Source organism: Lepisosteus platostomus, chromosome 1 (assembly GCF_059453375.1).
Source record: "Lepisosteus platostomus isolate fLepPlt1 chromosome 1, fLepPlt1.hap1, whole genome shotgun sequence".
Lineage (NCBI taxonomy): Eukaryota > Metazoa > Chordata > Actinopteri > Semionotiformes > Lepisosteidae > Lepisosteus > Lepisosteus platostomus.
In genome coordinates this window covers 9,582,628-9,607,561 of record NC_142611.1, presented here as the reverse complement: position 1 = coordinate 9,607,561, position 24,934 = coordinate 9,582,628, and the positions used below count along the sequence as shown (strand labels likewise).

The following is a 24,934-nucleotide window of genomic DNA, read 5'->3' as shown; positions in this document are numbered from 1 at the left end:
TGGCACAAGGAGATGTTAAAAATATCTGTAAAGATGTCAGCTAGCTGATCTACACATTCCTTGAGTACGTGAGTATATTGTCAGGTCCAGCAGCCTAAGCCTTGCAGTCCTAAGGGTGCCTTGTGGCCTGATCTGAATGCAGCATCACGGGAATCAAGCAAACAGCACTCAAAATTAATGCAGATGACTTTTTGTCTCTTTCAGGCATTAGTTTCATTTTTTCAAGGTTTTAGGTTTTTAAATGTTTTCTTTTTAATAATGGTTTGAGGATCCATAATAAACATGCTTTTTCTGTAAAGAGGTTTCAAAGTGCTAAATATGCTAAACAACAAGAGCCAGCAATCAGGCAATCTCAAAACCAGTTATATAATTTGCAATGATTGTTGAGGAGTAGAAGTAGAAAGAGAACAGCTAGGTTTATTGCAGATTAATCAGAAAAATAAATTGCCAGAAATATAGTTTGTTGCCTGAATTTGTTTCACTGTCTAATACTAGAACTTTCTGAAATATTTATATACTGTAATACACTTATTAAATCTTCCTTCAATAGTACTTTAAAATAGGCTTTTATTATGTTTCTTAAATAATTTCTAAAATATGTTTACATTTTATATAAAATGTAATAGGACCTGTAATAAAGTTATTTTACCTAGAAAACATAGACTGCATTTAATAAATATAATAGTTGTAGCTTTCAAAATAAATGATATGGACATAAACAGATCTATTCTCTGGACAGTGTAAGAAATGGAAACAGAAAAGACATTCCATTGCCAATTTATGGAAATTCAATGCTATTCATTTAATCTCTGACTAAAACAAATGATAAACAGCATACAGGGTATAACAAATATGCTGCAGACATATTTGTCATTATTGTGACCATTCTCAATATTAACAAATCAAGAGCTCTCATGTGTTTTTAATGTCCACTTAAGTCAAAACATTGTTTAAAGCACCAAATAAGTTCATCAATGTCAAAGAAGCCACTGGAGAAGATACAACTTGCATAACATAGATCTTTTATCTACATAAAGCCAGTCACAGCATTAATAAGACATTCTCAGGAAACATGACATTCCAAACTTGCAATCAATGCCCTTAGGTTGTACCATTCCAAGATAGAACATCAATTTCAATTTGTTCTTTATTTGTCAGCACTGGAGATGGTCACAAACCTGCTGCACTTTGTCAAGCACTTTACCCTGTGCTGGTGAAGAAATAAAGAACATTGATTATTCCATGAATCTGGCATTGAAGTGACCTTTTGTTGCTGCCATGTCCCATTTTATTCACTGGGTACACATCTGATTATATGATTATTACTTGTGAACCAAAGAAGATCTATGTCTGAGCTAGTTGGACACTGATACCAGTACTCTTCAAATATTCCATATTCTTAAAGGCATAGTTCAACCCAGTGGGCTTCTTCAGAATCTACAGTGAAACATTAACCGGGAGAAACCAGTGGAGAATACCTGGAAATGCATTTCAAACTAGAACAGGAGGCACGATATTATTCAAAGGGGTTCTAAGACTATGGGACAATTGGCAAAGCCAGTACCCTTACTTTTTTTCAAGACACAGCTGGATGAGATCTTTGAACCAGTTAGCTCCTAACCGAGAAGAGCACTTTATTCTTATTGCTTTCAAAGTTTTTTAAAGATCACCTTCTTAGTCTATCTTAAACAAATAGTGCCCTGCCCAAAACATTAGATGTTCCTAATAGTGGCTGGGTACACTTCCAGTGGTGATATAGCTGCTAAATATCATGGTCTTAATTCCTCCAGATGTTCACAGATGTCCCTGGAGATAAGGGACCACTCTGCCAACAAAAGCTGCATTTCAACTCTACATGATGGGTAACAGTTCAATAAGGTTTTGTTATCTGAACTGTGTCTTATGGTTTATCTAGCCACATGTAAATTCTACCTGAATCAGTACATTAAAGTACCAGTAGTAAGCGCACCAACAATCATACAACCTGTGTGGTCACTTTGTCACAGTAAATCATCCTTCTTTCCCATAGCACAACAACTGTGGAGAAGGCCTAGTCTACTGCTTTACAGTCTGTAAGAATCATGAATGTGCTTTTCACATGTGTTCTTTATCTTGCAGATGGTCCTTTCCTGAAAGATTCCTGCATTATCCACACCATTGCCTCATCTTCCCTTGTTACTTTGTATTTCACAGACTTGGGCCGGCAGGTCAGCTGGAGCACAGTAAGTGCATGAACTTAAAAATGTGACTAGTGGAATGTGTTTCTCACTCTTGATAAATTCTGTATCGCTTTATGTATGTGCATTGGTTTATTTTGCGGATTAAACTGTTATATTGTTTTTTATTAGATTTTGAGTGGGGAAAACCCTTATGTACAGCAACACTATTGATACAGTAATTACACTTTCAGTGATACCAGTTGGACTGTAAGGAAGAAAAACATGCACTCAGGGTTATATTGATGTTGACACTTAGTATTTTGTATGGCACTATTTAAACACTGGGAAAGAGAGCATCTCATTTATTGACAATGCTGTACTGTTTGGTAGACTTAATTGATTTTGAGCCTTGTGGTAAATATTTTGAGCGTCTTAGGACATTTTACACTAGTAATGTGTTATTTTGTAAACTGAAATACAGTTTGGGGATATGTGTTCACTATTTTGACATTGTCAATACTATTTCAGGAACTGGTTTTAAGAAAAACATAAGAAAAACATCTTTCTTTAGTATTTATATAAAATACATGTTGATAGCATTATCAGTTCTTGACTTTGTTGATGAAAAGTTTCCAGCAGAACAATAATGACTTACTTTTTTATTCTTTATGTTTTCTTTGAAAACTAAAATACAGATAGGAGATACACTTAGTCCCATTCCAGGTGACCTGAACAGTAAAAGGCTAGAGGTTGGGATAATATAGTTATTATATGTGTTACTAAAACACCTGTTTTCTTCTTTTGTTTTCTAGGTATTTCTAACTCAGTATTTTGGACCTCTTTTAATCTACCTGATGTTTTATTTCCGTTTATCAGGTGTGTATGGAGAAACAAAAAGCAACCGACATCTAGCAGTGAAGTAAGTATCATGGATCTATTTGCATCCATTTTAATCTATCACAAAACTCCTACATGTATCTGAACATTGTTCCTATAACCATAAACTAGAGAATTCCTTTCAGGGAACAGGTGTTATCCTATAACTCTACATTCATCATTAAGTCAAAAGCGTTATTCCGTAAATAAATTAAGTTCATGGGTATTCCCACTACATACTGTACAGTTCCATCCACCAGATCATATGCCAGGAGACAGAAAAGTATATTCTTATTATAAAGTATATAAGGGACTGGAGGTAATGATGATAATGCTCAGTCTTTTTTGCTTTAATTCCAGGATGACTTTTAAATATTAAATTTTAGAAGAACACTGAGTTTTATTTAGGTCAGCTAAGTAGTCAGTTTATTTAGTTAAGATAATGTAGAGATCAAGTGAAACTCTCTGTGCTTTCCCTGAGATGAATGAACACATTTTGCTGAATGTATAATTTGAAGGTTGACGAATGAAACATGTTCATTAGCTGCCCAGAATCAGGGGTGGTCACAAATGCTGCAGTTCTTGGTTTGCTAATATACAGTATTGGCAATCCTAAACCGATAATTGTGTTTCTTCTAAAATATAATAAAAGATAATAAAAGTGAGTTAAATTATATAAATAACTGAGGCTCTACATATCCTTTGCTTTCTAGATCAGCTGAACAACAAGAACTTTGTGTAAATTTTTTCTATTTGTTTTCTTATCTTTATACATCTTTAAAATGTATTTGTTTCTGCATTTCAGTTCAACTTCAAATATATTTATTTTGCTCAACAGGTGACAATTTCCTAAAATACTCTTTCAGTAATTTTCCTTTTTAACCACTTATATGGGCTGCACTTTTACAGTATGTGTCGTAATATTTGTTTCATTATTCTCTCTAAAGCTTGGCCTGCTTTTGTCACTCCCTGCACTACATCAGACATCTTCTGGAGACTCTTTTTGTTCACAAGTTCTCGGAAGGATACACACCTTTACAGAACATGCTGAAGGTACAACTTTTAAATTGTCAAAATAAAGGCATCAAAAATTTATTTTAATTTAAATGTATAAATTAAAATTGTCAGTTTTCTTAACGTAACCCTGGATTTTTTTCAATATAATCAGACCAGTTTTCCACGACACCCTAGAAAACAAGTTTTGTAACACATGCAGCTTCCAAAAATGTCTGCAAGAGGATAATGGTTGTTTAGAATTTGTTGCCTCATATGAGGTCCCTTCTGGTTCCCTGGAGTTCAGGATTGTTTTCCAAGCAGGAAAAATATTACAAATGGACCTACAGTATTTCATCTCAATGTGAATGTTTAAAAGATCATGGAGGTACAGTTGGAAAAAAGACTTGAAACTGATTTGAAACTGTAATTTTGAACATTTTCACATTTTTAAAATGTATTTTTTTTTGTAAATATGGCATTAATTGCAAAAAGGTGTGTTATCTTACTGCATGCTCCTAGTTTCTGGTCAAAAACAGTACAAACTAGTGAACTCACTATAGTATCACAGTGCCTTGGATTCTGCAAACCATTTTATAACTCTTGGGTGAAAAATGGATGAATTAATTGGGAACTTTACATTGTTGCCAGAAAGTTATCACTTTACCAGCTATTAATATGTTTTCAATAATCTGAAACACTTACGCAGCAGAAGTGAGAAATTGATTAAAATAAAAAAAAACTAATGAATAATGGTATATGAAGATATAATGGTTTCTAAATGGAATCCTTGTTTACTGAAATACCCATTAGAGAATGTATAGAAAAGTAAATCTAAATTAATTATTTTTATTTGATAAATATAAAACTCTCAAAGAGATGTTCAAGCTGTTGGACTGGGAAGAAAAAAGACTTAAGACAAACAGAGCTCATATGAGCCTCTTTCAATATGCAGATGACATTGTCATTTTGCCAGAAGCCCTGAAGAACTACATCTTCAAATACAAAAATTCTTAGATGCGAGTAAGATTTGACTCAAAATCAACTTAAGCAAGATGAAAGTGATGTGTAAGAGCTTTGTAAAAACTAAGGAGACTGAAACAGATCAAACAGAACATGAAAACGCCAACAGTTCTCTCTGTCTTTGGCAGACACATGGGTGCAGATGGAGACATGATGGCCAATATGAGAAAGTAAAAAGAGTGAAAATGGGATGAAGTACAGTACAGTATATTTGTAATAATCAATTCAATACTGCGAGGAAATCTGCCCACTTGTCTGTACAGAAAATATTTCAACCAATGCATGTGACCATCAGTGACACATGGCTCCAAAATGTGGTATTTACAGCAGATGTGAACAAGGACCAAATATTACATACACAAAGAAACATGGACAGATGTTTGGGATAAAAAGAATGAACAAAGAGAAATGCATGGATAAACTGACAATTAAAATAGCATTTTAAAATAGAATAACAGTTCAGCAATGGATGATGCAATGCAAGAGTGGAATTTGCAAGAGACAAGAAGCAGCTGGGAAGAACACAGAAACATGGAAAGATAAATCTAAAGCTTTACTTGTATAATCTGGAAAAGAGAAAGGGCATGACAGGACAAGTGGAGATAATCTTCATCCAGCAGTGGATCAGGACAAGCTGCTGATGGTGACTTATGCAGTACTGGACATAATTATGGAAAAAGAGGGAAAAGTGGATTCATAGTGCAGATTATTCTAAATTGATGATTTAATGTAAACGTGAGGTGTTTTCTAATATAGTAGAACAGTATATCAATGCACAAAATACAAGTGTCTTGCAAACATCTTTGTACACTTCCTATGGTGTCTATTTTAATCAAACCTGAATGTTCAAGCCGAAGATTCCTGAGGGTAAGATATGACTCAGCAAGAAATGTCAGCAAAATCTTAAAGAGAAAAAAAAAGAAATATACTGTTTGCATAAATATTCATACCCATTAACTACAGTATCTGATGGAAGCACCTTTGGCAGTGATTCTGTCCACACTTTTATGGTGAATACCAACTTTGCACACCGACTTGGTACACTTTCGGCACATTATTTTTGACATCCTCAATCAAGATCAAGTGAATTGCTTATGGACAGGTTAGGATTCACATCAGGACTTTGAGTGGACCACTCATAGATATTCACTTTTTTTATCTTGGGCCGTTGCTGTGTAGCTTTTGCCTTGAACTTTGCATCATTATCTTGCTGAAAGGTGAATTTGTGACCAGGTTTTTGTTCTGAAGCAAGTTTTCCTCTTAAGATTTGATAGTACCTTTCTTCATCTGTTTCCATCAATCTTGACAAGCTTCCTAATCCCTATTGATGAGAAGCGGAACTCTAACATAATGCTGTCACCACCTACCTTGACAGTAGTGAAGAAAGATATAAGATGTGAAAAGGGGGTTAACAGATTTCTTTCTGCACAAAGACTTCTTGTAACACAAGACATTCCATGTTTAGGCGCCTTTGAGTTATGGCGGGATGGGAGTTAATTGATATGGAATTCCAAGTACAAGATAAAGACCCCCCCTAACTAAGGAAAGATAAAACCGACCATCAAAAGTGTTCACGGTCTTGGGAATGTCCAAACATAGGGAGCCCCTATTACTATGGTAACAATTTGCGTCAGAAGCAGATGAAATTTGCTACTGTATATAAACTGGAATTTTTGTACCTATATTTCGAAAAATACTTTGGTCTTATTGTTCCTTGCATGCAATAAACTCAGTTACTCAAACTTCATCTCGGGTTCTAGAACTTATTTGTCAGTTACTACAGTAGGGATGTTGGTTCATTGTTGGATTTGTGTCAGATGTAACGCTTTTCATTTAGACCACACAGTTCAACTTTTATCTTGTCTGACCACAATACCTTTTACACATTTGTAGTATGAAGTGCTGTGTTGCAAACTCATATAGAATACATATGGGATCTGAGTTCCATACAAGCCCCAATAAGCCTGTACTGACCTGGATATTGTTGAACCAATGGATGTTTCCCCCCTCCCCCATCTCATCCACTGAGCTCTGTAACTCAAAATCATTTGGAGGGAAGGATGATATTTCTTAATGATCTGACTCAACATTCACAATGAGATATTGAGGGTCTTGGAAATGTTTTTATACCCTTCTTTGGAGTTGTGCCTTTTAGAACGTTGTCCTTGAGTTGGTTGGAAAGCTCCTTGGTATTCATGATGGCATCTCTGTTGCAAATTCACTACCTGACTGAGTGACCTTACAGAGACAGATGTATTTATTCTGAAATCATGTGAACCACTAGTATTGTGTGCAGGTGGAGGCCACGCATAATTCTGTGGTACATTAAAGTAATTATCTGCATCTAAGTTAATTTAAATTTGCCACAACAAAGGGTTTGAATACTTGTGTGATCATCACTTTCCCATTTTTCTTTCATATTATTTATTTTGCTTCTTTTTGCTTTTGCTTTTAATGTTTGGGGTACGTTATGCATATAACAAATATTAATTGCTACTTCAAAGTAGTGTAGTGTTTAAATGCCTCTCAGTACATAATATATACAATATCATTAAAAAGTTTAAAAGCATCCTTTTTGGAAGTGCTGAGGCAGAGAAAATGATTGTTCATTTATTCTTCCCTGCCATCCCTAGGTTTACTCATAGTTTTGCATCACTAGACAGATAATTATTTCTGCTTTTTATAATACAATACAGACATTGATGAGGAAATTATTTAAATGTGATGGCAGGTAATTTTGTCCTCCTTATACTAGAATAGCTGCACAAGTGGGAAGTGTGTGTTGCCTGATAATCATGTTGAAATACAGTACATTTGAATCGCTTCCTAAATGTAAAGTGCATTTACACTTCAGAACCTTTTCAGTAATTAGAAGAAGCAACTGTGTGTTCAGTGAAACCAAGTGTTTAATATATACTGTTGGAATATCAAGCAACACCTCATTTTCTCCAGTTGTAAATCTTTACAATACTATTCTCTCCCTGACCTCTTTTATGCCTCAGCCTTTGATCAGAATTGAACATAAACTGAATATGAAGCATCATATCCCAATTAGGTCATTCTTGTTTAAAACAGGATGACATGTAAAAGTTGTTAAATTGAATATTTTGCATTTTTTCCACATACAGTCAGATCTTCTTTTGATATACCAGTGCCCTTTGCTACAAGAAATTGTCAGTGGTGTTTTGAATTAATCTACTGGTTAAAGAATAACTACACTGAGATCAGCTTATGGCTTGTTGTAGGAGCTTGAGTGAGAAGCCTCACATGTTCTGTTTGAAGCAATCTCTAATTCATGTGCTTCATTAGGCACAAATAACCTTCTGAGTGTTTTTATAGTAAATAAAATAATTTAGAAATGAGGGAAACATCATTCTGTATCTGTTAATAAGTGTAAGAAATTACTTGAAAATTGATGGAATTTGTAACAACACATACACTGTTATTTACACTTTTCTGTAAGGTTTGTTAATTTCTACATGTGGTTATAACAAAATATGATTTCGGAAGGAAAGGAAATGATAGGTACTAAAATACATATTGAAAATCTTATGAAAAACAGATATACAGTATGTAAAAACTGATATTAAAACTATTACAAATACTATTCTCTGAGTTTGAAAAGAGCTCTTTAAGTAATCATTCCTCTGCCCACAAGCTACAGAGAAAGAAGGACTGAGAGCATTTCTGAAGAAGATGGACAGACACATCAGGAGATATTTGCATAAAGCTGGGTTTGATTCTTCATTCTTAGACACTACGGTAAAATGAAAGACCACTGACAGCAATACTCATTATTGTCAGCTCCCAGAGAATCCCCACGAGTGCCATAAAATGTCAAAAGCCTCTGTTTGCATTTTAAAGTCAAATGGAAAATATGAAATTAGACAACATTAATACAGCACATTTTCGATAATGAATATGGATGTTCACAAAGTGTTAGAGCTTTCCAAAAAGTCAACAAAAAATATTGCAATCTGCATGTTTATTTTCATAGCGTACCTTAATTTCATGGAAATTTTAAATCACAGTCTATTTAGAAATTATTTTTCTAACTTTAATCTCATTCAGTTTTCTTTCCTTTGAGCAGAAATAAAGCTCAAAACTATGTATTGAATACAATACTTTAAGAAAGGCTAGTTAAAAAAACCCAAAATAATATATTACTTCCTAAATAATATAAAATAAATAATATACATTCCTACAGTATACTGTATATCCACGATTTGAGGGAAAAAAAATCCTCATTACATGTCATATTACATATCAGAAATGATACACTTGTACTTAATTGTTTTTCATTTATTTTGAAACAATTTAAGTTTGAAACGTTCCGGCTAAAACTGTTTATGAAAAGATAAATATGAGGAAAACAGCTGCAGACGTTTGTCAGTGTTGGACAGGGTTCTACCGTAGAACTCAGTCATTTGCATACTGGACTGTGGGACACTGATTTACTTTTTCAGAGAATTTCACACCATTTTATAGAATTGAATCATTGCTTGATAAATAAAATAGGAATTGTGAAAAACATTAGCAGAAAAGGTGAGAAAACATGTATTGACTTTTTTCTGCACTAAACCTGCCGAATATAATGCATTGAAGAGGATGAGCTGCATGTTAGTAAAGACAAAATAGAAAAGCAGATGACTATAGAATACTCATCTAATAAGTTGGTTTATTTCAGTAATATCATGGTATGATTCCAATCAAGTTATTCATTTTCTCTCCGGCTTTATTTTATGAAGGTCCAGTGTTTCTACAGTACATGTTACAACAAAAAATTTTAGCTGTGTAAGCACACTCTTTTGTTTCTGCAGTATTTTTATAATTTGTCACAGACTCTGCACAATGCTTTTGCATCAAAAATACACTGGCCAAGTTCTAATAAAGTTAATCAAAGACTGTGCTTAAAACAGCCTCAGTCTTCATAAAGAATGTTTTTGACGCGTGATTATAAAGTCACCTTAATTGTGATGGACAAAAACACACCGAAAATGAATACTTATCCAATCAACATATTTTAGTTTTTTTACATTTTTTACATTTGCAGTTAATGCTGACATTTAACATTCAGTGTTCAGTTTGTGCATTCAAGTTCTGATTAAAAAGTTTTTCTTTAAATTAATATGTATGCATAATTTGTAAGTAAAAAAAAAAAGAGATAACAATGGAAGGGGACTTTTGCAAGCCACAGTTAATGAAATGTTAGTACCGCACTCAATCAAAAACGATCTCCTATGAATTACCTTTCATCCAATCAAGCTTCTTGATTAGAGTACTGTAATAAAGAGGGCTTCAACACATTTATGAAAAGAAACATTTTCTGTCCCTTACAATAATTACAATTCTTTCCATCATGACGATTACAGAATGATTGCTTTGAACATTGCCTTTCTTACAGGGTTGTGCCTTTTACTGGGGATTCACGGCCTGGCTGGGATATTATGTCAACCACCCCTTATACACACCTCCATGTAGGTATTCCAGATCCTTGGTTATTAATGAAGGTTGGATTTCATTCCACTTTCCATTGCATAAAGCTTATGATCTTTCTCACATTGCCATAAATATTGTCTCTGAACCTGTACGCATGCTGCTAAGTGCACAGGCATAGGTCGTCTTCACTACATGGCTGTATAGCAGATGAAAGTGAAGAATGAGAAGGACTAGATAGTGAGCATGAGAGGGATGCTGGCGCTGAGTTAGAAGGTGACACTCTGGGGCGGTCATGCTGGGATGAATGGGAGATGTAGCCAGAAACAGTGCTTTTTAATCTGTTAAATCAGTAGGCTTTTTGACAAGTTCCGTTGGTGGCTCTGGGAGTTTGGACCCATCCTGATGTCAAATAAACCCCAAAACCACATGGAGCTCCTCTATAAACAGATTGGGAAGCACAGGGAGGTACAGCAGGAGTGATAATGGAGCTACAGAACTGCATTAAAGCCTTGAACTCTCCTTCAGTTTGTGTTTTCTTCAAAAATATGTTTTTTTGTAAGAAAGCAGATTTTCTTCATTGCCTAGTCCTGTTCTCAGAGCTTTCTAGCTTCTGTGCCATATAGTAGAGTCACTGCATACCCTTCACTGCTCACCTGCTCACTAACTCATTCTCCCTCACATGTTCACATTACCTGTCTTTCACAGAGTCATATTATCAGTATTCATTAATGCACAGACATTTACAGTATAATGTGAGAAATGAACATTTACTTTCAAGTGTTCCTCCAAATATTTATATACTGTATGTAGAGAATATACCATCTTTATGAAACAAATGGCTTAAAAATCTGTGTACATTTGTCTACTATTATCCCGAGTAATGAGACACTATCACCACAGCCTCTGAGTTCCACATCTTGTTAATATGAAGAACACGGCACCACATGTACAGTACTTACCATCCAAGAGGAACAGAATAGGAGCAGAGGCTGTTTGAATTTGTTCAGGAAAAGTATGGAATATCAATGCATTGCTCTCCTTTATTAAAATATAAAAAGATGTTAATTATATACTCAGCTGTACTCAGGTAGAGAGTGTGCCATTAAGCTTGTTTTGTTAAAAGAGACAAACTGGCACATTGAGCTTGTTTAGTTGCTAGTATCAAAATGATCCAAGGATTTCTTCCAGTCACTTGTCAGCTTGAAAACCCTCATTGTGTAGCTTGTTCAAGTGCCTCCTGTTCTACTTACACTTCACCATTGGGTTAATTTTGCCAGTGCCTTCAACAATGTAGGATATTTGTATCAGATCTCCTTATATTTTTTTCTGTTCACGACTTAAATTAATTTCTTTTTGGCTTGTTAGTAATGCATCTTTTAAGCCCAGAAATCACTTTTCTTTGTGCTGATTCCAGAGTAGAAACAAAAAGTGTCCACCTTTTGTTATGTACAGACATACTGTATCTTGAGCACTGAATTTTGGCATTAAAATAGCAACAGCAAAACATTGGAACCGGTTACTGGGCAATTTTCATAAAATCAAAATAAATCTATGATGGATCTTAGATACTGACGGTTCTGGTAAATTTGTATATAATTCCATACCTTTGGCAGTACACTACATTTACATTTTAAAAATGGGACTGTTCCATGAATGTTTTAATCCGAATCTGCTATTGCGACTGGAACTGTTCCTGCGTTTTGAAAAAGTATTATTCTTTTGAAGTTCACTATTATGTGACATGAAAATGACATTACTTTCTTTATATAAACAAAAGTCATGAGATGCTATAAATGTAAGACGCCATCAAGTGCTAGATATCGTGTTATTTAATACATCAAACAAGTCTCACATATGCTGAGCAACGTGCTTGAGCAGCATGAATAAAATTAATTTCTCATCATTTTGGATTCATGGGAAGACTGGATATTTGAAGATTAAAATAAACATAAAAGGAAAATTCTGAATACAAGTCATGTTTATTTCATGCCCAATGAAGCGAAGCAGCAAACCTAAACATCTTAACCTTGTAATTATTCTCCATCTCCTTAATTGTTACTACCTTTTCATTGTTCCAGCTTTAATTGGGTTAGCATGGCATCAAAGCACATAATTGAAACAACAATGATATATAATCTTGATTGAAAAGTCCTAATGCAAAACTTAATGCACATTTGAATGAGGCAATCTGAACTAAAACTCAAACCTGTAAATACTTAGTAAAGTATTTAGTAGTGCCTCCTTCATTTAACCATAGCGGTTACTGCTTCATTTAATATACTGTATTTACTTTCGTTTTCTTTCTTCTGGTTTTTATCACCAGGCTTCCAACATCATGTACTCGTTAAGCACAACAATTTATTTTTAATATGTAGGATTTGTTCATGTTGTCTGCTGTGGTATCTGTTTTTAATCCCTGAGGAATACACAGGATTGAATCAGCATGTGTATTTTCTTACTTGCTGATTTTTGTTTAGTAATTTACCGTAAATGCACTGAACATTTTTGACTGTATATACTAATTTACAGTAACAGTTGGACAGAACACGAGTTATTTATTTGTTGTATAAAGTAGAGAAAAAACAATATGATGACAGCTGCGTAGCTTCCAAAGTACATAAGAACACATGTACAAGCAAATTCAGACTTGGATCACTTGCTGCACATTGCAGGTAGAAAGTAATTTGAAATGTGCAGAACTAGGGGACATGGAATTTTTTTTACATGTATACATCATATACAAAGAAAAACTGGCAGTCTTTTGATTTGAATAAAAAAATGTCATCTGAAGAATAGTGTAACGCAGCGGGGGCTCAGGCGGGCGCCCTTGCCGCATCTGGTCGGCCCCTGCACCCTCGGGGGCTCGAACCCGGGACTTCCGCGTCTCTCTGCAGCGACCTAGCCCCGTGAGCCAAAGAGAGATCTCTCCACAGCCCAGTAGCTGTGGTCCTGCTATCACAGGGAAGGGCGGTGACGTCACCCGCTCTGGTACGCCGGCTCTTACACAGCGCCCTGTCGGCCGTAAGCGTTACACTCTCCCCCGCTTAAATCGCCGTCCCCGGCGAAGGGCTATCCCGCCCCGCTTCTGACACCAATGTAACGCAACGGGGGCTCAGGCGGGCGCCCTTGCCGCATCTGGTCGGCCCCTGCACCCTCCGGGGCTCGAACCTGGGACTTCCGCGTCTCTCTGCAGCGACCTAGCCCCGTGAGCCAAAGAGAGATCTCTCTTCAGCCCAGTAGCTGTGGTCCTGCTATCACAGGGAAGGGCGGTGACGTCACCCGCTCTGGTACGCCGGCTCTTACACAGCGCCTGTCGGCCGTAAGCGTTACACTCTCCCCCGCTTAAATCGCCGTCCCCGGCGAAGGGCTATCCCATCCCACTTCTGCCACCAATGTAACGCAGCGGGGGCTCAGGCGGGCGCCCTTGCCGCATCTGGTCGGCCCCTGCACCCTCGGGGGCTCGAACCCGGGACTTCCGCGTCTCTCTGCAGCGACCTAGCCCCGTGAGCCAAAGAGAGATCTCTCCACCGCCCAGGGAAGGGCGGTGACGTCACCCGCTCTGGTACGCCGGCTCTTACACAGCGCCCTGTCGGCCGTAAGCGTTACAATAGCAAGGAATAGATTTTTAAAGACACTGCTAAGATTGACCTTGTTATTAATTTGAATCTGCCTACTCCTTCACGGCCCACGCGTGCTTCATCTCTAATGGGAGTGAATGGCAGGATATTGCCCTGGGTTTGCCTCTGTTTGGAAAAGTGAATAACCAGGTCATTTAGAGGGCAAACACACTGCTGACTAACCAGTTACACAAGAAGGCTCTTAAATGCATTTACCGTTACCTGTATAGGTCAATTAAGAACAAATTCTTTATTTGGTGGAGTAATATTAGTGAAGTTCTTTTCACAGGGACATAACAGCACCAACTCAGCTCAGATTTTAGTCCACCATCTTGGGCAGTATCTGGAGTACATTACCCTAACTACTACTCCATACTACTACTCTACCCTAACTACTACCGTACTCCACACTACTCCCAAAAAGTCATAAATACCACAGACCTTAATTAAAGAAGATGACCAATGACCAAAGAATCACCAGCTTTTCTAACCATATAAAGGTAATTTTGTACCAATATTCTGCTTTCCTGTCTGAGCAGGAAGGAAAGAATGGCCTCTTCATCAGAATGTACAGCATTGATTGCTCTAGAAGGCAATGGATGCATAATCCTGGTGACTCATTAATTGATACTCTTTCTTGTTCTTCTACTCTTGTCCCAGCATTCCTATTTATTTCAATGAACAGGTTTATGTAGAAGCCCTTTATATGGATTATGCGATGGTTTGTCAAAAATAAAATACATGCATTCATTAGACAGTACACCCTCAGTATAAGAAACACACTCCTGTAGTGTTATGTAGGACATTTCCACTTCTTCATACCTTGAAGGGAAATCTATGTGTAAATGCACTGTGAAGAAAATTGTCACCCATAACCAACATGGAGCAGTTCCCCACTTTCTCTTTTATATGAATTATCAAATGGGTCATTGGATCATTCATATTTAAAGAGAGTATTTTTCACTGTGAGCCAATAACACCTATACAGACAAATGAAAAGCACTGTATGGAAAACGTTGTGCGCCCATCCACCTTCTAACCACTTCATCAGTGTCTTGTGCCTGCTGCTTGCCGAAAACTCATGCAATCTGTTGTAAATGTTCAGTCAGACGCTTGACCGTATAGACGCTTGCAGCAAATTTCACTCGGAATTCCAATTATAAAAAACAAAGTTTATTATCATCGATATTATTTATAAAATCAACAACAGTACCATGTAAACATATCCTTAAACACATATGTAGGTATTTGATTCAGTATCAAACTAAATTTGTTCTTCTTTAAATGATCAAATCTCTATCGCTTTCTTAACAATATTACCCTTAAAATAGAACGATAGTAATTTTCTTATATAATTTATCTTTAGTCCATGCAGACTGGAAATACATCTACGCATGCTGTACAATATGTAGAAAGGTATTTTGAATATTTTCAATGGCTCTATCTCCAGCTAAAAGCTTCAGCTTGTTTTTGCGAATATAAAAATAATAACACGATTTTGTAAGATAAGCTATGTTAAAAAGCAGCATTTCAAGGAAATGTGCTGTGCAAGTTATATTTGATTTATAACTAGTTCTCTAGCATGAAGTAAATACTTCACTTTGAGAGAGGTTTTGGTCTTGGTACAAACAGCTTGCATATTTAAAGTTTTGTTAATTATTTAGTGTTTTAAATAATTATTTATGTATCTTTTTTTCCTGAAAGTTGAGCAGTAGTATTTTATGACTTCAGAAAAACTCTTAAATATTTTGTTTATTCTTAAACATTTCAGATTTCGCAAATAAACAGCTCATTCCATCTACATTGTGCTTTTTGGTAAGTATTTCTTTTGCATGTGCTGTAATTTATATAATAGTATAATTTCTCTAATAATTTTAAATTTATTTCTGTTTATTAGCATTGGCTGCATGTGTTGTGTCATTATTTTCTTCTACATGTACAGTACATATCCAGACAATCAGGCCTCAACATTCTCAACTTGTTTTAAAACAGTTTTATGGAGGGATGAAACTAAGACAACGTTTTACCAAAGTGATGGCAAAAGTAAAGTGTGGAAAAAGAAAATAAGGGTAGAAGCTCCAAAGAACACCCTCCCATTTGTACAGCATGGTGTAAATAACATCATGTTGTTAGTCATATTTCAGTGATCCAGATTAAACCATAATTGACTGGTAATGAAGTAGCTTCTGTTTCTTGTATTTTGTTCTTAATACTCATTTTAATACATTTAAGTATAAGAACATAATTGGTCTTTTGGAGTTTTTTTTTTCCTTGGGGTTAACTTTTTGGCTCTGCCACTTATATAACTTCCCTTCAGATTTTCTTAGGTTTTCCTTCTGTTCTTTTGCAGTTTAAATGTTTTTAAACATTTGTAAATGTAAATCCATGTAAATCCATGTCCCAGATAAACTGGTGCCCATCTCATTTAGATGTAATCTTTTAAGCCTGTATAGCCTTTGCCATTGAAGAGTTTCATGTGACTGAGAAATCCTTCTTAACATATTAAGTCCTTGGTCATTCATTGTACTGATGGACTAAGATTACTAATTACCTTTGTGTGGTGTGAGGCAGGATTCCTGAGAAAAAATGCTGTCTCCTCTCTCAGACAAATATGTACTGTAGTTATACATGTATTTAAAGTAAAGATATATTTTATTGTCCACAATGCATTGCTCAAAATACTATTAACCTCTATGGACCTCTGGAGTCCAACAATAGCAACAGACTCTTTGAGGATAAGAGAGATTGGTGGATGTGCTGGAAACACAAGTACAGGGGTCATTAGTGCAGTCTTGATTTCAGAATTCCAGAACACCAAGCAGTTTTTATTGCAGAAAGAAAGGTCAGAGAAAACTGTTGCACTGTCTGCAGACAGTAGTACGCCAAGTGCTGTATGATCCTAAAGAGATCTTGTACTGTAGGTGACTGTGGATTTCTGCAGAAGACACAATGAGCTGCCTCTTAGCTGTAGCTGTGAAGTGTTAACTTCAATCCCAAAATAGGAGACTGTTGAAACATCAGAAACTAGTATCTATTTTCTCTGCTCAGGTTATACTTTGCTGGGATGACGTTTGCTGTGCAATCTAAGCAAATATACTGTAATTGACAAGCCCATTATCCTGATAGTATTGGTTTAGTCTGTGATATTCTAGCAGCCTCCATGCTCTTTGCTTTTGATGCAGGATTAATAACTATTGATCAGGAAAAAGCTTATAAAAGGGAAAGCCATAAGTACTGTTTGAGTGTAGGGCTTTTGGCTTTAGTCCCACTTTTCTAAGACAAATATGGGTACTGTGCATCAATCAGTTGTTGTAATGCTTTCAATGTCTTGGAACTGAAAGATGCACTTACTGTACGGTAGTTCTCTTCTCTCAATTCAGAGGTGAACCCAACAAAGTTGACCACTTACTGGAATGTTATAATCTCTATCTATTGGGCTCTTGACACATAAACTACAGTATGTATGCATATTGGTGATGGGTCTGTCTATTCAAAATGTCCGGTCAAGGCCAGTTCAAGTGGTGGGTTATGCAGAGAATGGATGAGTGTTTTTAATAAACAAGGGCAACATTAAGGTTTTAACTAAGTGACAGGAGACCTGTGAGAAAGTATTGTCTACCAAAGTAAATTGGACTAAAAGCCATCTGTTTGTAATAGGGGAAAGAAACAAAACTCCTCATTTACCAGGATGACTGCATTGAAGTAGGCAGGTATTCTGGTACTGTACCTGGGAGTACTGTGTATTAAGGAGGGGATTGATGCCAGAAAGGAACTGGGAGGGGTAGCTGGAGAAGAACCAAGGCAGATTGCAGGGCTGGCAGTGGCTGCTGATACATTTTTTAAGGGCTGGTTTACAGTCATTAATAAATGGGTGACCCAGGCTTTGTGGCAATTGTACAAAACATATTAAAGTATTTTTGGGTAGGGATACACCTTAAGCAGGGAGCATCATATTTACAGTACTTGCAGAAAAGAGAGGACAGGATTTATTCAATTTTTTAGCACTTGAGGTTCAACCTTTGGTCTCTACAGAGACACTTGTGTGCTACTAAGCCCCTCCCCTGCAATAAATAGCCTTTTGTTTTTTTTGTAGGGAATTTGAGGGAATCTAATGGGAATTTACATGTTATAAGTAAAGAAAATAGTAATTTGAATGTTTTGCCCAGTCTTTTATTACTGGGTTATAAGGGTCTGAAATATTTTAAAGTCAATTTTTATTGCAAGGGAGAAATGGACACAGACTGAGTAAAACAGACAGAGTAAAAAAAATTAAGCAGAAGCAAAATATCAAAGGGCCAGGTAATTAAATGCTTAAATGCCAGGACTATTTAGGAATGTGTGGTTATTGTGTAAGTGGAATTACTCAAACATAATAAAAGAGTGTGATTTATGTGATTGTTACAGTAGATACACACAATTCTGCAAGGGAAAATTGTAACATAAAAACACATTTTCTTGTATAGTACAGATTTTCATGTTTGCCTAGAACACATGGCCTCTTTAACCCCATATTCAGTATTTACTATTGTATACTATATACAGTATATCTAGTACAATAAACTGGTAACTGAACAACCATCATAGTTGCCATTCTTTATTTCTATAGTGCATGAATCAAAGTTCATGTCAAAGTGACATCCTAATATGATTAACAAAAGTAAAAAAAGAGAGCAAGAAAGAACAATTAAGGTTGTAAAGCAACAAGTAAAGGTTTATTCCATGCCGAAAAGAGAAGAAAAGAAACACAATGTTTCGACTGTGGAGCCTGCTTCAGGTGTGGTATACCATTCTTAATTATATTCTGCGTTATTAGTGAATAATATGCCATTATCTGTCCTATTGCAAATGTGTAGTATCATTGGGAAATGTTTTAAAATTCATTTGTAAGGACAGAGATGAATGTGGTACATTTTGAAGCGTACTCAGTGTGTTTTTTAATATGAAAGAGAACCATCTGAAAACGTTTCTGCTGGAAAGCACTGAGTACACTTGGCAAGAGCACTGGATATAAAAAGAACTTGAAACACTCAAATGTTTGTTTGCTTTTGTGTACAGTATGTGTATACAGTATGCACTGTATGGGTATGTGCCTTTGTCTCTGAGGGGACTCCTTAGTTGTATGGAAAGTAAGAATTCATGTGAGATCAATTCAATCCTACTTAAAGACAGCCCATCAGAAGTTAAAATGAGAGGGCCAACCTCAAGATGTGCAGATAGAACAAGACCCTAATGCTGGCAGAATTACAGGAGCGAGAGCATTGTTGTTACTGGATAGGCTCCAAGAAAGTGATGCTAACCACAAACTAATCCCAGGTTAATGAAATATCACTGGAAATACAAACTCAATTATTTTGCAGCAGGCGTAGCCATCTGGATATTATTCTGTCATTATGAAGGCTGAATTGCAGAAAACATTCGAAAAGTCTAATTAACATCTAAAAAAGTCTATAACTGTTTACATCATATTTTCCAATATGTTATTTTACCATGGACAATATAGTGTATGTAGTTTGATATGTTCTGGAGATTATTTCTGAATAATATATAAAAAAGCAAACAGCAAGACATAAAAAATCCTGTAAAATGTTATTTCTAATATGAATTTTATTTTATAGAAGGCACAATGAATCTCTTTAGTACCCTACTTGAAATGTACTATTTCAGATAGATTCATCTGCATAGCAAAAAACCATCAAGCTCCAGAACATAAGAACATTAGTCAACACTTAAAATGTCTGTTTTATTTATTTTAGTTTTGTGAAGCTGGAAACTTATGTATCAATATTGTTTTAGCCCAACACAACCAGGCAGGTAAGTTAAAACATATTTTAAAATATTAAATGGAATATGTTCTAACCCAGTGTAAAATACTGAAACAGTTTTTAAAAATAATTTGAGACAAATCTTTTAAAAATAGTTACGTAATTTCACAATAACTCCTTAGGAATGTTTCTCTTAGTATTTCTAAAAAAACAGTATAGTATTTCTAAAATACTGTATAGAAAAATACTTGCATCTTTTCTCTTTGTGTGAAATGGTCATATCCTTTTTAGAACCATATTGTTATTCAAAGCAATCAAGTGTGAGTGTATGAGAACTGAAAGCATTGCAATATACTGTATAATGCATCCAACAAGTTGGTTAGGCTGTAAATTCCCTATAGAGCACATAAAATTACTTATCATAATCATAGCAGAATACAACACATTTGATTCTAATTTGTGATAATAAGCAAAGAAATATTTTACTGTTCCGATTCTAGCTTACTTACGATTCTTTATTCTCATTTTTATTTTTATCTTGTGACAAGGAAACAAATCACATTTTCCAAGATCTACTTCCAATCCCTTCACGTGGCTCTTCAAGTTGGTACACTGTCCACAGTACACTTATGAGGTAATGTTTATGTGAATGTTTAAATCTTTTGGAGAGCAGAAGTATTAAGAATAATTTTATGTACCATCTGCTGTTTGTTATGAATTCAAAGAGGGGAAACTCAGTTCCTACCTCAGAACATCACCCAGAAACAAAAAGCTAAAACTTTTGTTCAGCTTTTTGATTTTGCTCAATAGGCTTTTTCATTTTCACTTCAGTTTCTCATTTGGAACTCTTGTTTCCTCACTGTTGAAAAGTAAACAAACAAGGTCCGAGGTCTTCTACTGTCTGCCATTCACCACAGTATGTCACTGTTCTGACATCATTGAGCCCTGGTGAATTGACCCCAGTCTCTCTCAGTTATTCGTGTGACAAAGACTAATCATCCAAGAGCAGTTTTACTTTCCTAACCCCATGGAGTATAGAAATGAATTTTTGTTGTTCACCAGACTGCAGCAAAGACTGTCACCTCAGCTCAGCAGATAATCATTATGGTTTTGACCCATTTAGATGATACCCCAGGCTCACCAGACATTATCATAAACTGCAGATATTTAGTGTTACTCATCACGGGGATGCAAATTCATAAAGAATTACTACAACAAAAAGGAAAAGGAAGAGGTTCTATATTAACTGTACAAACATTTAGTGTGTATTTAATGAAAGAGTGCTGTCACAGACTTCTGTTAGCCCTTTGAGAACAATGAAAAAAATGACATTGAAATACAGATTTGCTCCACTTATTAATGTAGCCGTCTAAAATAAAAATGATCAAAATTAATGTAAGGGAACAGAGTCACATTCTAGAATGAAAAGTGTATTTGCCCAGCTACTTTTGAGATTCCAATTCTATCTAATCAGGCAAGGACAATGACAGGGATATGTGAATTATGATGTCATTAATTCACTCTGTTTTATCTTCAGATTGGAGCTTGGCTAAGTTTAGCTGTTATGACTCAAACAGTTCCAGGTGAGACAATTTTCTTGGACACATTAGAGAAAAGCCATTACTGTACTGATAATAACGGTGTAAATATCCACACATTTTATTTTTCAGTCGCAGTTTTTGCTATAATGGTATCTATTCAAATGATGCTGTGGGCAAAGAAGACGCATAACAAGTACCTGAAGCAGATGAAGAACAGCTCATGCCAGAGGATGGCAGTGATTCCGTTCATACTGTAGAATTCTAAACAGGAAATAAATCATCACCATAATGAAAGCAGAACACAGATGGACTGTAATTTGCAATTTCCTGACTTTAATACAGAGAACACACAATGTGAGTTAAATTGCTGAAGGTTTTGAGCTGGAGAAATTCTGCTGACAGCCGTTGATAAGGAACAAGGTACAGTAAATACGGCAGAAGTAGCAATGAAGTAGTAAGCTGGGGCGACCAGTTGAGTAAGAGAGATGGATAAATGAATGTCCTGGAGCATGATACCCCCACAACACTTGATTTCCCTGACCCAACAGGACCACTCCAAAGCAAACACCAGGCATATAGCGCTCTGTTGCTGTCATTTGAATACATGACCTATTTAAAAAAAAATCTCAGAATGCTGAATGATTTCAATCACACAAGTTTAACAAATTGATAGATTCATTCTGTTGAATATTTGTGTATCTAGTTATACAGTATGCCTTGTCTTTAAGTTTTACTTTGTATCAGAAGCATGGCAATTTAAAGATAATCAACCAAAAGTAGAGTTTGGTTTGTTGAATAAACATATTTCTTATGCTTCTCTATCATTTTCAAGACCCAAAGGGTCTGTTATTTTTGTGGTGCCATTATCTGACAGATAAAAGTACATTTCTTGGTTGTGTCCAAACCTCATATATACTGTACTGTATATTCTGCACTAGAAATTTCAAGAATCATTTACAATCTGTACTTTTTCTAAGGTAATTTTCCATTTTCACTGTCTTCAGTAAAACAGATACAAAAAAGAGGTGCAAGACCAGTGTAAATGTGTTTCAATTTTTCATTATCTTTAAAAAAGCACCAAGTTTGTTAAAAATGTAGCATTTACAACTTATTTGACTTCATCGGCTTTGAATACAGATTTCATTTAACAGATGTGTAGGATTTCCTTGGTCTAATTTTCTCTGAATTAAAACATTAGAACCACTGAAATGTGCAAAGAAAAATAATAGCTGAGAGTTTTTTTTTAATCTAAAAATGATAACAGCTATGAGCTACTACTGTAGGTATGCAAAAAACACTCTTTGAATAGAAAATACTGTTTTTAATGAAAATAATTCTAGTAGAATGGAATACATTCCCATCAACAGGCCTAATACTATTTATAGAATTAGTAGACGGAACTGGATCTTGATTAATGAACATGAAAAAAGTCCTTTCTCTTCTTTCAAAGGCACTTTTCATGTTATTAAGAATTAAATAACTTTGGAGGCTTACTCTCATGAATAGACATTTACTGTCACGATTATAGTCCCCCCTCCTTAAGGGTGCTCCAGCCCTTTCACGTGAGACTTTATTCTGTAAACCTGTTCCCTATTTCCAGCCCACCTTAAAAGCCAGGCGCTGACGCTCATCCGGGCTCTGCATCTGATTTCCATATCGTGCGAGTCCGGGACCTGGAAGCGCCTGATCCCGTTAAGGTTTTAACCCCTGTTGCTGTTCCTTGTCTGCTGGTTCCGACCCGGCCTTCGTGGTTTTAATTTCGTGTTCTGATGGATCTTCTGGTTTTGGACTTACCCTTGTGTTTTGGATATTCCCTAAGGACTACTCTTTTGGATTGTTCGCCTCGGCCACACCTCCCCCGTGCACCAGCGCACCTTGGACTTCAGCCCCGTTTTCCTGCATGACGTTTCCCTAGTGTTTCCCCACTGATTGTGTCGTCCGCATAGGGTCCGTAAAGAACTGTTCGTTACATTTACAGTATGTAAATCTGTAAATGCTGTATCAGACCAGAGTTTTTTTTTATTAATAAACTTGTGGACACCATGGGCAGTACTATAAGTACTATAATTATTACATTTATTTAAAGAATAAATAAAGACAGGGACATTATTCCAAAATAATGAATAAAGTAAATGTTCAATAGTGCCCTTCGGGATCTGTTGTGTAGCTGCATCTATTCAAATTAATAGTTCTACTTTGAAAGAACTTTGATTCAAATGAAAAGTTCTTCTTTTTAATCACCCTGAGGCATTGGAATCTGGTCTTCATGTGAATCCAGCCCGTCCCTACTGCTTATTAAACAACGGAACATATTATTGCACTAAAGTCCTGCAAAATGTAGATCTATAAACAGAAGACCTTAGATGTTTTAAATCATTCTTATTCTGTATTCAAATATTTTGATTAAAAGCTTTTGAATGTGGTTTAGATACATTTGCGTAAATGTCCATGTGGAGTGATTTATACTAGTGAAACTAGAAAGCCCAGGAAGGTTCAGTGTCTGAATATGGGGATAATATGACAGGAGGCAGTAAATTTACTTGTTGGGAGACGCTCTAAGGAAACAAATATTATCACTTCTGCTCTTGGATTTATGGTTATGGACAGAATTATGATGAGGGTTAGAGGTGCAAAAAAGAAAAAGAAAATAGTGCTTTTGCACCATGTAAGATTTAGGATTTATATTCTGGAAGGTTTAAATCTGAAGGGACTGGATAGAGACTTTGGATTAAACTATTTTCAGATTAAGTAGTTTAAACCAGTTGAATAACTTACTGTACATCTGTATTTGTCCCCACATTATCTGGTTATTATGGTCTGACAATCATAACCCAAGGGACCTGTAACTGTTTTTCAGAAGATATGGCAATTGAAAACACATAAATAAATTGTAATAAAGGCCCATGATTAATAGAAAATGTATAATGAATGGAAATTATTATTTTAATTCTAGGTTGCACCAATTAAATGCACTAAGCTGTTAAATGGACTATTCAATGATGTAAATACAGATATACTGTAATAATGCAGCCTGACGAAGGCCGTTGTGGCCTGAATGACATTTTGTTTTTAACCTTGCTTCTTGTTATGCACCAAAGAATGAAGGAATCAATGGTGTTGCATCTGCTTTTGTATCTTTCCAAATGCACTGTACTTTCATTAGACAGAGGAGGAAACCACATTATTTGGTCAAATACACAGTTTTCTTTTCACTGAATAAGTTCATGGTTCGTGTGATGTGCACAAGGTTTTAGCTCTAAGGCTTGTTTTAGAAGCCAGTTAATTACAAAATGCTTTTTTCATTAAATATTGATATAGGTGGTACTGCACCTGTGAAGAAGACAAAAATCTATTTGAAATTTTAGAGCTGAAAAAGAAAAGTGAATTGTCTTTATGCTGTAATGAAAGCAGGTGTCCTACATTTCTCAGTGAAGCCAAGCTACTGTATTATTGAACAAGCCAAATGAACTCCTACAGACATAAATTCAAACTTAAAAAAAAACTTCTTACATAAAGTGTTGTTA

At 35.7% G+C, this 24,934-nt stretch overlaps 1 protein-coding gene across 5 annotated transcripts in view; it reads left to right on the top strand.

Moving 5' to 3' along the window:
• LOC148677641 (trans-2,3-enoyl-CoA reductase-like) overlaps positions 1 to 22,234 on the top strand; it is a 50,958-nt gene extending 28,724 nt beyond the window's left edge. For 3 of the 5 annotated variants that reach the window (XM_088614204.1, XM_088614028.1, XM_088614119.1), the window contains 9 exons: positions 2,119 to 2,222; positions 2,972 to 3,078; positions 3,983 to 4,088; positions 10,456 to 10,528; positions 15,879 to 15,922; positions 19,861 to 19,918; positions 20,418 to 20,503; positions 21,407 to 21,452; positions 21,540 to 22,234. In XM_088614204.1, coding sequence (XP_088470330.1) covers positions 2,119 to 2,222; positions 2,972 to 3,078; positions 3,983 to 4,088; positions 10,456 to 10,528; positions 15,879 to 15,922; positions 19,861 to 19,918; positions 20,418 to 20,503; positions 21,407 to 21,452; positions 21,540 to 21,667 — 752 coding nt within the window. In that variant the 3' untranslated portion in view covers positions 21,668 to 22,234. The remainder of the gene's footprint in view (positions 1 to 2,118; positions 2,223 to 2,971; positions 3,079 to 3,982; positions 4,089 to 10,455; positions 10,529 to 15,878; positions 15,923 to 19,860; positions 19,919 to 20,417; positions 20,504 to 21,406; positions 21,453 to 21,539) is intronic. The other 2 variants (XM_088614292.1, XM_088614375.1) reach the window with 1 other exon arrangement.
• The last annotated feature ends 2,700 nt before the right edge of the window (positions 22,235 to 24,934 follow it).